The 14,050-nt window shown below is 38.5% G+C and overlaps 1 protein-coding gene across 3 annotated transcripts in view; it reads left to right on the plus strand.

The window, feature by feature from the left end:
• igsf11 (immunoglobulin superfamily member 11) overlaps positions 1–14,050 on the plus strand; it is a 36,801-nt gene that overhangs the window by 17,221 nt on the left and 5,530 nt on the right. The window contains exons 5-11 of one of the 3 annotated variants that reach the window (XM_072701327.1): positions 5,963–6,123; positions 7,474–7,681; positions 8,777–8,932; positions 9,813–9,932; positions 10,414–10,561; positions 12,794–12,912; positions 13,732–13,753. In XM_072701327.1, the coding sequence (XP_072557428.1) occupies positions 5,963–6,123; positions 7,474–7,681; positions 8,777–8,932; positions 9,813–9,932; positions 10,414–10,561; positions 12,794–12,912; positions 13,732–13,753 (934 nt within the window). Of the gene's footprint in view, positions 1–5,962; positions 6,124–7,473; positions 7,682–8,776; positions 8,933–9,812; positions 9,933–10,413; positions 10,562–12,793; positions 12,913–13,694; positions 13,754–14,050 lie in introns of all 3 variants that reach the window. The other 2 variants (XM_072701329.1, XM_072701328.1) reach the window with 2 other exon arrangements.

Below are 14,050 nucleotides of genomic sequence, written 5' to 3' on the forward strand. Positions count from 1 at the left end.
AATCTGCAGTTTTTGCCCTATAAGGGATCACGTGATCAGTCACATGACTCATGATCGCTTTCTAATCTTTACTTTCTTTTTAGTTGTCAGCTATATGACACTGATCACAGCAGCTTCTTGCTTGTGAAAATGGCAAACAGATATTTTAAGGTATGTGGTATATAGCAATATCATTGTTTAGTAATCATATAGGGTCTGGTTAGTCTTTTGTTATTCACGTGTGAAAATAAATCTGCTCATGGAACATTATGGTACATGTTATAAAAATACTGCTGACCTCGTTCACCAAGCCACACATAAAAAAGCTATTTTAATTTTAAGAAGCTTTAAAGTTTGTCATTCCCATTTTGTCTTGTGGAGTCACTGTATTCTAATGCAAATGAGACAAGCCTTGTATCATATATGTCATATAAAGTCATATAAAGGCTTTTTTTTTTAATCTGAAGATGTTCCAGTTACAGTTAGTGCTTTTCAAATTTTTTATTTGGAGTCTTATCTATTCGTCCATTTTCTATACCTGCGTGTCCAATGCAGGGTGAGTGGGGGTCCAGAGCCTGTCCCAGAAGCTATGGGTGCAAAGCAGGGGTGGGACCCTAATCCATCACGGTGCACACACGCCATTCACACACCTATACACAGGTGTGCAAGTGCAAATCACCTTCAACATCGGAGTGATTTGTGATTAGCCATACACTAATATAAATTTAATTTTTTAAAATAATACATTTGCACACAATATATCACTATCAAAAATCAAAACTGGTTTGTACACATTTTTGATGCATTGAAGATTGAGGAACAGGGAAGATACGAAAGAACTGTGTAGAATGGTAGAATTTTATTTAATATTTTTATTTTATTACTGCAGTTGTATTTTTTTTCATTTAATTAATTTCTTTGTTATTGTTTGTGTGTATATATATATCGTGATAAGTCAACATTGTGGTGGTCACAGGGCCTCTAAATTATTTAGTATTAACAGTTTAATTCTGCATCAACAGTAAGTCACAGAATTAGATAATTAGATTCCTCGCCTCCAAAACCTCTAGCAAAGTCCCGTAACATGCGTCCCATAACAAGTAGTGAGAAAGTGCAACATTAAATATAAATGATGCACATCATCTTTACAACAGCGAAACAGGAGGGAGAACAGAAATAGCATCTTTTCTTATGCATCTACTAACATATTCTTAAATAAATTCATTACAACTCGTCTTTTCAGAAACTGACAGTATGTAACACAGGACAGTCGTAATAGTCAGCAAAAGCAGATGATGCTGGATTATCAGGAATGCCCCACCGCGGTCCCTTGTGCATGATAGCAGCTGATGCTGTCAGCACTCGGGCCAGATGGGACAGACTTAATCTGCTTAGCTTCATAATAATCATGTGGGTAAGATGCCATTAGTGGGCTGGAAGCTGATGATGAGGTGAATCCTACATCCACTACCAGACCATAAGGAGAAAGGTGCCATTACTGAAATTCACAAATCCTCATAACCTACTTTGGTCTTTTTTTTTTCCCTACGTCTGACCCGGTCTCCAGTTTTCTGCTGTAATCCCATGGCACACCATTTGTGATTGTGTGTGTGTGTGTGTGTGTGTGTGTGTGTGTGTGTGTGTGTAATAGAGAGAGAGACTGTGTGTGTGTGTGTGTGACTGTGTGAGCACATTGTAATGCACTGGCATCCCATTCAAGTCTTATGTTTTACTTAAGCTCCAGATTGACATGCTCAGTATAACTGTGATAGATAACTGTGTCTAATAAGACTTCAGTGAGTATAAATAAGCATTAAATCAGATCAGTCTGTTAAAGGTGACCGAGTGTATTAAGAATGGGAAACAGGGTAAATGTGGCTTCTAAAATGAATATATTATAGCTTCTAAAGCACTTTTCATTTCACTTTTTAAAAATGTATTGTTGCATGGCACAAAAATACATTTAGTAAAATATGCTGGTTCGTTTTATTTCTCTTTTGACTCTCAGCACTCCCCACTGCCGCAGTATCAGCACTGTTCCTGTCCAACCTTGCAGTGAATCACTGTATTGGACGATCGGTGTTGCTTGGCAAGCAACACAAATGACATTTACCTGTTTCCTATTTTGTGTTATTCATTAATAGATTGTTTGTGAGTCCACAAAAAAAAATCACCTTGGATAAACACATTTTATCACAACATGTAGCTGAAATGTGTTTTATTGACATCCTTAACTGTCCAAACTAGACGTCCAGCCACAACCTCTGAAAATACTGGAAACTGGAAACCGTAGCCACTTGGGGCTGATGGCTCCAAGATGAGCTGCACAAAAAAGAGACTGAAATGCTGAGCACTTCCACCGCTCCACCATTGAGAGCATACTAACATACTGTATCACAGTACGGTTTTCCCACTGCACTAAGGCAGACCGGAAGAGACTGCAGAGTGTGGTCAAGACGCTGCAGAAAATCATCGGCTGCCCCCTCCCCTCACTAAAGGACATTTACTCATCTCACTGCCTCAGCAGAGCTGAGGGAATCATCAGAGACAGCACTCACCCTGCTTATCACCTGTTTCACCTGTTACCCTCTGGCTGGTGCTACAGGGCCATTAGGACCAGGACCAATAGGCTCAGAGACAGTTTTTTCCCACAAGCCATCACTGCACTGAATACACACATATAACATTTTTTATAATACTATACTATAGTATACTATATACTAATATAGTATAATACAATACTTAACACTATGTATTATTGCATCTTCTTACTTTGTCTGTTGTACTACTGTCTATTGCAGAATGCCGTTTGTATTGCAAACGCAATGTCTGTATATGTCTGCACTTTAGAAGTAGCCACTGCAATTTCGTTGTACAAGTAGTATCCATGCTCCAGTATAATGACAATAAAGGCTTTCTCTCTCTCTCTCTCACACTGGAGAGAACAGGGACATCAACCAGTAAATAGGGCAGCAGTACCAAAACTTAAACCAGGCGCTAAACAAACCTTCAAACTGGAAACTAGACAGTGGCTAACGGACTAAAACTGTGAACCTGGGAAAAGGATCCTGGCAGGCAGAATCAAAATTACATCCTGATTTTGCAGAGTTTAATACCTGGGGCAACAGGGGAGGGGCTTGTGTTTTTAGTTCTTTAACCAATCACATTCTTCATCGTATGACATCACCTCATTGGGCTGGTTTTTTTTCTCATTTTCAAACTGAAGGCTTCAGTTAGCAGCAGTGTGTGGCTCAGTGGACTAAGCCCCTGTACTTGTGATCAGAAGGTTGTTGGTTCGAGCTTTGTTATTATTATTATTTTTCTGTTATTATTATTACTATTATCACCATGAAATAAAGACACACCCTTACATTGTTCCATACAGCCTTTACAGGTAAGCACATTCCTGTGTTTTGTCTATGTTTATCCATGACATGTCCCTTAACAAAAGGCATACACAATAAAACAGGTACTTTACAAATCTATATGCCGTGCCACGTAACAGAAAACACTGCTTTTAATTAATATAGTGATGTCATGCGATAAAGACTGTGATTGGTTAAGGAAGTGAAACACTCTGCAGAATCAGGACATGCAATAATCACAAAACCGGAGCAATTACACCAGAAATCTACACAGAAACTTGTAAATGAAGAACTAGCAAACTAAAATCATCCCCGAAAACCCAGAACATTCAAACCTAATGAAAACAACAAAACTGAAACCTTGAGTGAATCTCGCTGACCATATATCTCCTTTATATGGTGATGCTACTGCTGCAAAGATACCAAAGAAATATATTCTTCATTTAAAAGATGCACTACAAGGGTGTCTATTATCTCCTGTCATTTATAATACATGTGAAACTGACATCATTGATAATATAAGAATACAACTCATGATGTCATATGAGAATGAGTTAATTGCCACTGATATGTGATACCTATCCCAAACATAGACATTGGAATTTGCTATATTTCCTGACTTCTCTAATGATTTCTTTTGATACACTGGAATAATGCTTTCACACGAATTTAGCCATAAATATGATATTAAACTTTGTTCAGTGCAGAAATGGTAGAAGATATGGTGGAGGGCTCTGTGGTGGTTGGATGGTATTTATAGATCTAGATTTGTGGAGGAGTTTAAAAACCTCCTCCTGTTTCCAATATGAATGTCATATTTTTGCTGACACTAAGACAGTAACAGCATAACATGAATGTAATAGGATTAATTGGAGGCAAGTCTAAGGCATAACGATGGCAACACATAAGCTAATCCTCCCGATTTTCAACTGTACTTTCTGTTCCCATTGTCACACAATGCTGTGAAAAATGTCTATCCTTTGCATTTACCCTGAATGTTTTCAAATGGCAGTAATTCATTCACGTCATTGAAATCCCATTATTAAATCATATTTTAAAAAGGTGGAAAGCTCCATTCTTGCGACTTTATTTGGAAAAAGGCATTGCCTTTATTTATTCATTAGTATTTATTTATTCATTAGTACGAAGCTTTATCTCAGTCTTCTCTGTGCTGCAGATTAGGACAGGCAACAGGACACAGAGAAGGTGAGCGGGATGTTTTCTTGGCCAGGCAACTCCCTTGAAAGAGCCCCATCAGAATAAATCATATATTTCCTGTGAATTGTCAACAGACATGCAATGACCTGCTTCATTCCTTTCACAGTAAACTCACCTGTCACTTGTGAGATGGAATCTTTATTTAGTTTGTAAGGGGGGTTGTGGAGTGAAAAGATGAATGAATTTGATTAAAATAGTCAAATAAAATAGTAGTTACTCTATTTTTCTCAGAGCTACCTAGTGATTCTAGATGAAGTAAGCCATTGCGCACTGTCCCTCGTCCTTCATTTGGAATTAGCTTGCAATTTCTGAGTCGTGCAAATAGTCATTAAAACTAGGTGAGAGACCTCATGTAACAATGAAGGAGATGCCTGTCAAGGGGAAAGGTTACATAGAATTTTCTTAAATTTACATGTCCATAAATAAACCAATAAAATTCATTTTGCAACATTGCCGGTTCATGCATTTCATGCAGAAATTATATTAGTTCATGATTTGTACTTGAGTAGTAACTAAGTTATTTGTGGCCCCTCATGTAAAATGTTTATCAGTTAACAAAGGCATAAACGTGATATTTTTACAATGGCTATAATTCATACTTTGCTCAAAAGAGATTTTTTTGGCCTGTGCTCACGGCGATGATGTTCGTTAAATTACTTCTGGTTTGTCAGAGACCATCCGCCAAATCTAGACCACCTGAGTTTCTCCCTGGGGTCTGTTTGTTGTCGTTTTACGCAAAACAAATCAAAACTTATATTTGTCTATCAAAATTGTAATGTGTCCAGATCATACAACGATTTGCTAATATTAGGTTAGAAAAGGGCAACACAGTGAAGCTGATCATTAGGAAACTGGAAAAGTAAAGCAGCAAAACAATCAGTTTAGAGCACACCATCACCCCAAACTGAAGTGTTAGATAAGAAGTGTACTAGCTGTAATGCACAGTTTGGACCCTAACGTATGAAACCCTCCATCTTTTGGCTAAACTCTGCTCCATGTTGGGTCGTAGTTAATTTAGTATTACATGCAATGGTTTTCATTAAGGTTCCTTGTGTAGCTCTAAAATAGGTCACTGGTTATATCATATTATTTGTCATTCTTTTTAAATTGAAATGCACTTCAGTCTGTAAAATGTTACAGGATATTGTAGTTACTGCCTGTTCTACCACTGAGAGAAACATGGAAGCTGTATTGTATTAGGAATATTTAAAATCATCTTTATATAAAGGTTTATAAATTTAGGGAATAAAATGATTATTTGATCAATAGAATGTATATGTAGCATAACATGTTCTAGTGCCACAGAACAGTGTCATTGTGTTTTGCAAGAATTGCTTTTTGATATTAGGTCAGAATTTTGTAATATTCTAATATCACGGTTGTGTTCTCCTGTGTCACAGGTGTAAAACCACTGGAGGTGACAGTAAGTCAGGCGAATGTCCGCGTGGCAAGGGGACAAACAGCCACTTTGTCCTGCACCTTCACAACTAGTGCAGCCCTAACAAACCTCAACATCATCTGGATGGTTATACCACTGTCCAATGCCAACCAGCCAGAGCAGGTAATCTATGGTCTCACTCAACCATGCCCTCCTTGCGAGACCTCCACAATGTACTCAATGGATCCAGTTTAAACTTTACAGGACATAAAGTACAATGCACACACACACACACACACACACAGGTTTGTGATTATATCTTTGTGGGGACTCTCCATTCATTTATATGGGGAAAACGCGAATCACAACATGATGACCTTACCCCCTACCCAGCCCTAACCTTAACCATAAGTAACCAAACAAAATATGAGACTTTTGGCATTTTTACTTTTTTGACTGCATTCACAGATCCTTGTGGGGAGCCAAAAAATGGTAGACATTCACTCTGTTTCTGCACATGGGTGCACACACAAACACAAACACACACACATCCAAATTTAACTTTATGAGGAACAGAGACAAGCTTTCGACTGCCTTGATCACTTTTTTGATGCATCCTGGTGGCATTATGAATTTGTGCTTCTGCGTAGTTCTAGCAGAATTAAATTATTATACAAAATTCATCAGGATATCTGCACTAGGAAGGGTATAGATGCTGAGTAGCAGGGCAGGACAGTCTTATAGGCGACATAGGCGACCGCCTAGGGTGCCAACTTTCGAGGGGGCACAGACTTGCCAGCTAACTTTGCCTTGGACAGGAGGCGCCGTGGGTGATGCTCGTCCAGGGAGCCACATCGACTAGGTCCGGTACTGCTTAGTAGTAATAGTTATATTGTTATAGTTATATTATATTTTGGATAATGGGTGGAAATCAGAGTATCTGGAGAAAATATACACAATTGTGGGAGAATGCACACAGAACAGCAACATTTTGATCATAATCTTATAATCTGGCTTTTATATATGCTATTTTTGTCATAGAGTGCATACATTACTTATTTTATCATTCCACAAAATACACAAAAACAAAACTTGTAGTCCTCGGTTTATGATTTTATCCAAATTTTCATTTATTCCAAACCAATTACTTGGATATCTGATAATTGTGATTCAATAGTGACCCGAACCCCAAGAATGAAAACTTTTAAAGTCTTGAATCAGGTTAACATACCTAATGGTTGAGTGTGAACCTTTGTTTGCCTGGAAGTGGTAGTAATTTTTCACATAAAACATACTGGGAGTACTGTTTTGATTTTAAGGAACAAATGTTGTTGATTGATCAAGGGATAATATTAATGGTTTATTACATATAATTAATGAAAATGAATAGATCATCAATCATCAATCTATCTTTCAAATGCTTGTCTAGTACAGGGTCTAGGGGAACTAGGTCTTATCCCAGACAGCATAAAGCACCTTAGATGGGATAGTGGATAAATTTGTGGATTATAAATAATCTTTCTCTTTTTGCAGGTTATCATCTACCAGGGTGGACAGGTATTCAGTTTAGCCAACCAGTTAAGTGGTCGTGTGGGTTTTGCTGCCATCATGCCTAGCACAAGTGCCTCTATCTTCATCAACAACACACAGCTCTCTGACACAGGGACATACCAGTGCCTGGTCAACAACCTCCCTGACAGAGGAGCTCGCAACATTGGGGTGATTGGGCTCACTGTCCTGGGTAAGTGTCACTGATATGGTGATATTCTGGAGGCTTTCTATTGTGAAGCTTTTATAGTAATGTCTTGTCATAATATCATCTATTTTACTATCATCTATAATCTTTTCTTCCAGCCTTGTCCAAACCCTAAATGCTTTGTTGTTACAAACAGCATTTTACTAGTAGTTAACTGAGAATCGTTATTCATTTGTAACTTGTGTTCACGTACTGTGCTCACAGAAAGACTTGGGATGTTTGCTTAATTCTGTAATAATGTTGCACATTTATTGGTTTCGTAACAAAAGTCCATTGACAAGCGATGTTTAACATATCTGGACATGTCTTCGACACACACATTATCTTTTTATTAAGTGTCTTAAGTTTTTTGACTGTTCTTGCAATTTTGCTATTAATTGTAATTGTAGTCATTGGCTCCCAAAGGGATACTAAGCACAAATGTTTGGTGTTTTATGTTATTTTACTAACAAAAAAACACTCAATGAAGCTGCTTGCCAATGAACATCATAACAGCTCTTTTAGATCTGTAATTTGAGTTTCAATTTATCACTACTCAAAATGAATATAAAATCAATCATGACAGTTCATGTATTTCATGGGGAAACCTATATTAATTCATAATTTGTTCTTGAATAGTAAATGAGTTGTTATTTTGCCCCCTCAAGTGTTACCATTATTAACTATTTCGTTCACTGTTAACTAACATAGTGCCTGAATGGAATAGATGAACTGTCATGATTGATTAATGATGAACAAGCGTGGAATCAGTACGCAACTAACATTTGGTTACTGATTAATTAATGCATTAAGCATGCATGTACTACTACATTATTCATGTCCTGTCAGTGTGAGCGATTTTTGTTATAAAACCAACAAATTTGCATCTTTTTATTGAATGAAGAAAATTATGCATGACTTTCTGTGAGCACTGTACAAAGAAGCATGCAACAGTTTAGTACCAGGCACTAAAAGCAATGCAGTGGGCATGTCGCATAGAAATTAAAAACAGGCTTGTGTTTCCAGCAATTCTGATTTGTGATAGCACAGATGTACAGGAAACGACAGCACAAAGCTAACCACCTTTTTCACCGTGCCCAGTGCCGCCCTCCATTCCCCATTGCCGCATCCAAGGCAGCCTAGACGTGGGGAGTGACATTGTGCTAATGTGTGGCTCAGAAGAAGGGATCCCCACACCCACATACGCGTGGGAGAAGCTGGAGTCTGTGTCCAAGCTGCCCAGCTCTGCCATGCAAGGTACGTCATCCTTTTATTGCACGTTTGCTGGTAACTTCTTTGAAATTTTCACGTCGGCAGAAATTCTCATTACTCTGATCCCATATCTGGAGCCTAGTTATCATAATAAAGAATGCTTTATCAAATGGCCTTAAGCAATAGCGTATGCCTTCTTCAGATAAAACAGCACATTTCTTACAGTTGTCCTGTGTTTCTTCTTGTTTGTAGCCAACTTGAAACAATAAGACTGACTTTTTTGTCTAAATTGAAAAAATATAGTAACAGTAATAGTAATAGGATAATTGGTTCACACAATTATATGTCATACTCAGAATGGTATTTTTTATAAATGTTTAATGAAAGATAGAATATTGAGAATAACACTGAAAGAAGTACTGGTAACATTGACAGTCATAAGTTATTATAATGTTGATTATAATACTTCATATGCTCCAATGAAGCTCTCGCACTATAGATACCTTCATAAGGTATAAGGTCTTATAATGATCAGTATAAGAACTAAGGATGCTATGCTTTGTACTGCATTATGAAGGTATCTATTGTGCATTATAGATGAGCTTCATAAAGCATTCATAATGAATAATAAACATTCGTATAATGTGTTATGCCTTTAATAAATATTTACAGCCATATATTAATGTTTTATGAATGCATTATGATGTATTATGAATATGTTCATAGATTGTTATGGGCATGGTATTCATATTACTAATAATAATACAACCTTTGTAACTCTTAGAATATCGATATGCATTTGGTTGTATGTTTCAGTAGAATGACCCTTAATACATTTAAATCCCACAAATTACAAAAGTGATTAATATTGTTATGTAGTAGTTCTGGTTACACTTTTAATCAGAACAGCTTGTGTTTTTCTTAGACCAGATACATGGAACAGTTTCCATGCGGAACATCAGCACAAGCACCTCGGGTCTGTACCAGTGCACTGCCTCCAACGCCATTGGGAAGAGCACATGTCTGCTGAATTTGCAGGTGGCCTGTAAGTGAAGAACAACATGCGTTCTAGGGTCCTATCATTTAGCGAATTACCACGTGTCCCCCTGTATAGACGATAAGCTACATTAAGAACTTGTATTCAATTATTAAATTAAATAAACAGGAATAACTAAGGCTTCATAAAATAATAAAAATGGATGTTTGTTCTTCAGTATAAATAATCCATGAGTTAATATTTTGAGTGGAATTATTATGAGGTTGAAAGAAAACCTAGCAAAGGTCTCCATGTAGAAAAACCAACTCTTACCTTGGTCACGCTTTATCAATATAAAGATCTTTCATTACTAATGCTGGATTCTTATTATGCAAAGCTATCTGCGGTATCTTAAATATTAAGTTCTTAAAAATTTTAGGTCAGTTTATTTGAGGAATCTTGTGTGTATTCTAATGGGTCCATTTGAGCAGATAACTCTTCTTCTTTGGCTGCTATTTTACTAGGTCATTCTCCTTATGCTTTTCTGCAGCTCAGTCGGAGAATGTCGGCCTTATTGCTGGTACCATCGCTACGAGTATTCTAGCTGTCCTGATGTGCTCCTTCTTGGTGGTGGTCACTCTCGTCTGTATGAAGAAAAAGAATAAATATGAAGAAGAAGAGATCGCCAATGAAATCAGGTCGGGCTTCACTGCAGCACCTTTACTGCAGCCACAGTGTTCATCCACACGGACAGAGCGTTAAATCCCACACCTAGAGATCTGAGGTCACCATGCTGCACTCAGTAAATATGTCCATTCTGTAAGTTACAGCAATTATCATTGTTAATTAGTCATACATTACGTACATACTCAAATGTATAATTATGAATGATTTTTACTGACAATAGAATTGAAAAGCATATGTATTCTAAACAGCATTTAAGAAGGTCAGGCAGTCAAACAAATTCAGTGTTATATTTAATTTTTTTGATGCATGACTCTGTTTGCTGTCATGACCAAAGAAAATCTTATACAGCCCCTGTTTTAACATGCATATATTCATGTAAAAGCCAGTATGTTATTCAGAAGGAAAAATGCGAATTTTATTCCTTAATAGCACCATAGATGCACACTATAGTTAAGCAGTTTGTAAGTTGCAGTTGTAAATCTAATCACATTCAAATCGATTTCAGTTAAACTGATGGTGAAAAGTTGGGAATGGACCATGTTTTAACAAAAATATAACAGATTATTGAAAAGTGCATTAGTGTAAGAAATATGGCTGATGTAATGGACACTAAAATCAGATTAAAGTAGGGAACAGTACTTTACAAACAAGCCACACAGGGTCAGAAGAAAGGACAGTAACATACATATATATAGCATATATTTTATGCACAAATGTGAATGTAGTGTTGTCACTATGCTCATTGTCATTACTGTGACTGGGGACACAGCAGTCAAGATGCAAAGAGTAGCTGGAGGCAGAGGCGTAGGTGTTAAGTGGCGTTAAGTAGTTTTACCAATAATCTCTTCTATGCCTCCGCTTCTAAATGAGTGCTGTTTGAAACTGGTTGTGGAGCTGGCCTTCTTGATTAATTTGTTCAGGCATTTGGAATCGCCTAAAGTGCTGTTGCTCCCCCAGCAAAGCACAGAGGAGAAGAGCACATTAGCAGCAACAGACCTGAAGAAGATCTCTAGCAAAATATTGCTTACATTGAAGCAAATGCCTGCTGGCGTTTCTTGCATAATGCAGCTGTATTGTCTGTCCAGTCCATTTACATCTATGGCATTTGGCAGACACCCTTACCCAGAGCGACTTGCATAAGTACATAACTATTCTGCTGTTTAGATGATGTTCCAGGTGAAGGTATAACTTCATCACTTCCTTATTCTTTTCCTGGATTGTGACAAATCTCAGGGGCTCCCTGGTACACAAAAAATCCACCATCAGCTCCTTTGCCATGCTGATTTTCAGCTTCAGGTGGTTCTCCTCTTGCAACAAGAGTGCCACTTAGTTTGATAAGCAGTTTTGGAGCTTCATGAATCTCTGCCAGTCAGTACAGTAGTCTGTGATCCAGGAAACAATGGGGAACCTGTCAAATTAGAGAGGCAGAATTATGTTGAACAGCACCTCATCCGCACCTGTATCTGCCTAGTAGGCAGACTTTAGAGATTCATTGTCACTGTATCAGAGTCTTCAGGAATTGTGTGGTGCGAGGAATGAGTCAGTAGTCCTTGAGGGTACAGGAGTACCCGATCTCTGGTACTAGGACTGTCTGAGGTATCTTCTTCAGGTTCATGGAGAGGGAAAAAAAATAGAAGAAGAATAATGCCACCAAATTGGCACATGTGTTGAACACCATGGGGGTGATACCGTTATGCTCTACAGCCTTTCCTGTACAGAATCTCTCCAACTCTGTCCTGGTCAGCAGAGATAGACAGATTGGGAGGGGTAGTGGCACCTCAAGGGGAGTGCCTTTGAGGGAAGGTAACAGGAAGAGTTAGTGAAGGGGTCAGGGGTCAGTGCCGGTGTTGAGGGAGAGTCATGCCTGTGAATGAGAGTTAAATGTTTTAAAGTAGAACCATGTCTGAGTTTTCCTGCACCACCATATTACCAGAAAAGATTCTCTTTCCACTTTAAACCCCCTTCAGGTTGTGCTGCTGAAGTTTGCACTCCAGATTTTCCCTCTAGACGTTGTATCTTCCTTTTCATGTGCCCTGAAGGGCCTTTTCTTCATCTTCAGCAAGTCCTTTCGGTCCTTTTTGGTCTATTGGTGAACTGGGCATACTGTCTTTTTGGAAACTAAGTTCCAAAACAGAAGTGGATGTAGTCTATGACACAGTGGCTACCAATGTCCACCCTGTGTGCATTCCCAAGTCAATCTTACAGAGTTTCCTTAATCTCATTTTCTTCCACTTTTTCACAAGGCTGCTGGAAGATGAGTGTGTATGTGGGGGTGGCATACAACAGGCTCAGGGTCCTGTTCTCTCTAATTGCACTGTCCACAAACTGGAAAAAGTTGGTGAGAGTGGAGGAGTGGTCTGTGGTGAGTGTTCTGATTATATTGTATATTACCACCATTGTAGATACAGCGTCAGCTATGTAAAAAAATTCCCATTGCAGGTAATATGGCCAAAGTACCACAGCAAGTTTAATGATGCCTTAATGGTACATGGGTTTAACATTCTCACAAAGTAAAACGGGGCTAAGATTCTGTAGCAGCTGAATAACACTTTTTAATAACACATAGGTGCACCCACAAAATAGAACATTACAGTTTTCTAGCCTGGAACTTAAGAAGGCATTGATTAGTTTTTCCGCATCGTCGATGGACGGCGTCTTATCAAGCTTGGCTGTATTCCTCAAATGGAAGGAAGCTGTTCAGGCAGAATTTTAAATGTGAGCATCAAAAGAGTATGACACCAAGACTTTTAACCGCTGTGCTTTATTTGTTATTGCAGAAATCATCACGTTTTACAGCAAGCAGGACTAAGGAACAGTGCTTGTGTTTTATCTGAGTTTAGTAAGTGGAGGTTATTGGCAGTGATGGCTCACTTGGTTTGACTGTAGCTGTGCATCGTCAGCATACTGGTGAAATCCATCACCATATTTTCTAATAATGTCACCAAGGGGCAGTAAATGCAAAGCAGACAGTACAGTACATGGTTGATGATGAGTATGTGCCCATGGAGAAGAGAGCAATGGGGAGAAAGGACATCAGTCATGCCAGCTAGCAGAATGGGGCATAAAGGAAGGGTGGCAGTGTTAACTAGCTTTAACTTGGTACACACACTATTGTGGCCAGTCTTAACCATATTGCTGTTCTAGGGCCTCTCTTCTGAGAACCATGCTTCTGACTTTGCAGGACGCTGTGGGGTATTATACAGGTAGGAGATTATACTCCGTCACGGCCGTCCTCTGGACCCAGTGGACAGGTTTTGATAACACTATGATGAGGTCTGTTTGCTGATTGTTGATTCAACCCCTTGCAGTCCATTCCTTTGGAATGATAGAATTAAATGTGGTTCATGTATTGGTGCACCTGCAACAAGTGGGGTTTGCCCACAAGAGTACGGAAGTGCAACCAATTTCTCAAGTTTGTTCCTCACGTCAGTGTTTCGCAACCCGGTTCTTGGGGACCCCTATCCAGTCCACATTTTTGCTCCCTCCCAGCTCCTTGCTAA

This window comes from Paramormyrops kingsleyae, chromosome 17, assembly GCF_048594095.1.
Source record: "Paramormyrops kingsleyae isolate MSU_618 chromosome 17, PKINGS_0.4, whole genome shotgun sequence".
Taxonomy (NCBI): domain Eukaryota; kingdom Metazoa; phylum Chordata; class Actinopteri; order Osteoglossiformes; family Mormyridae; genus Paramormyrops; species Paramormyrops kingsleyae.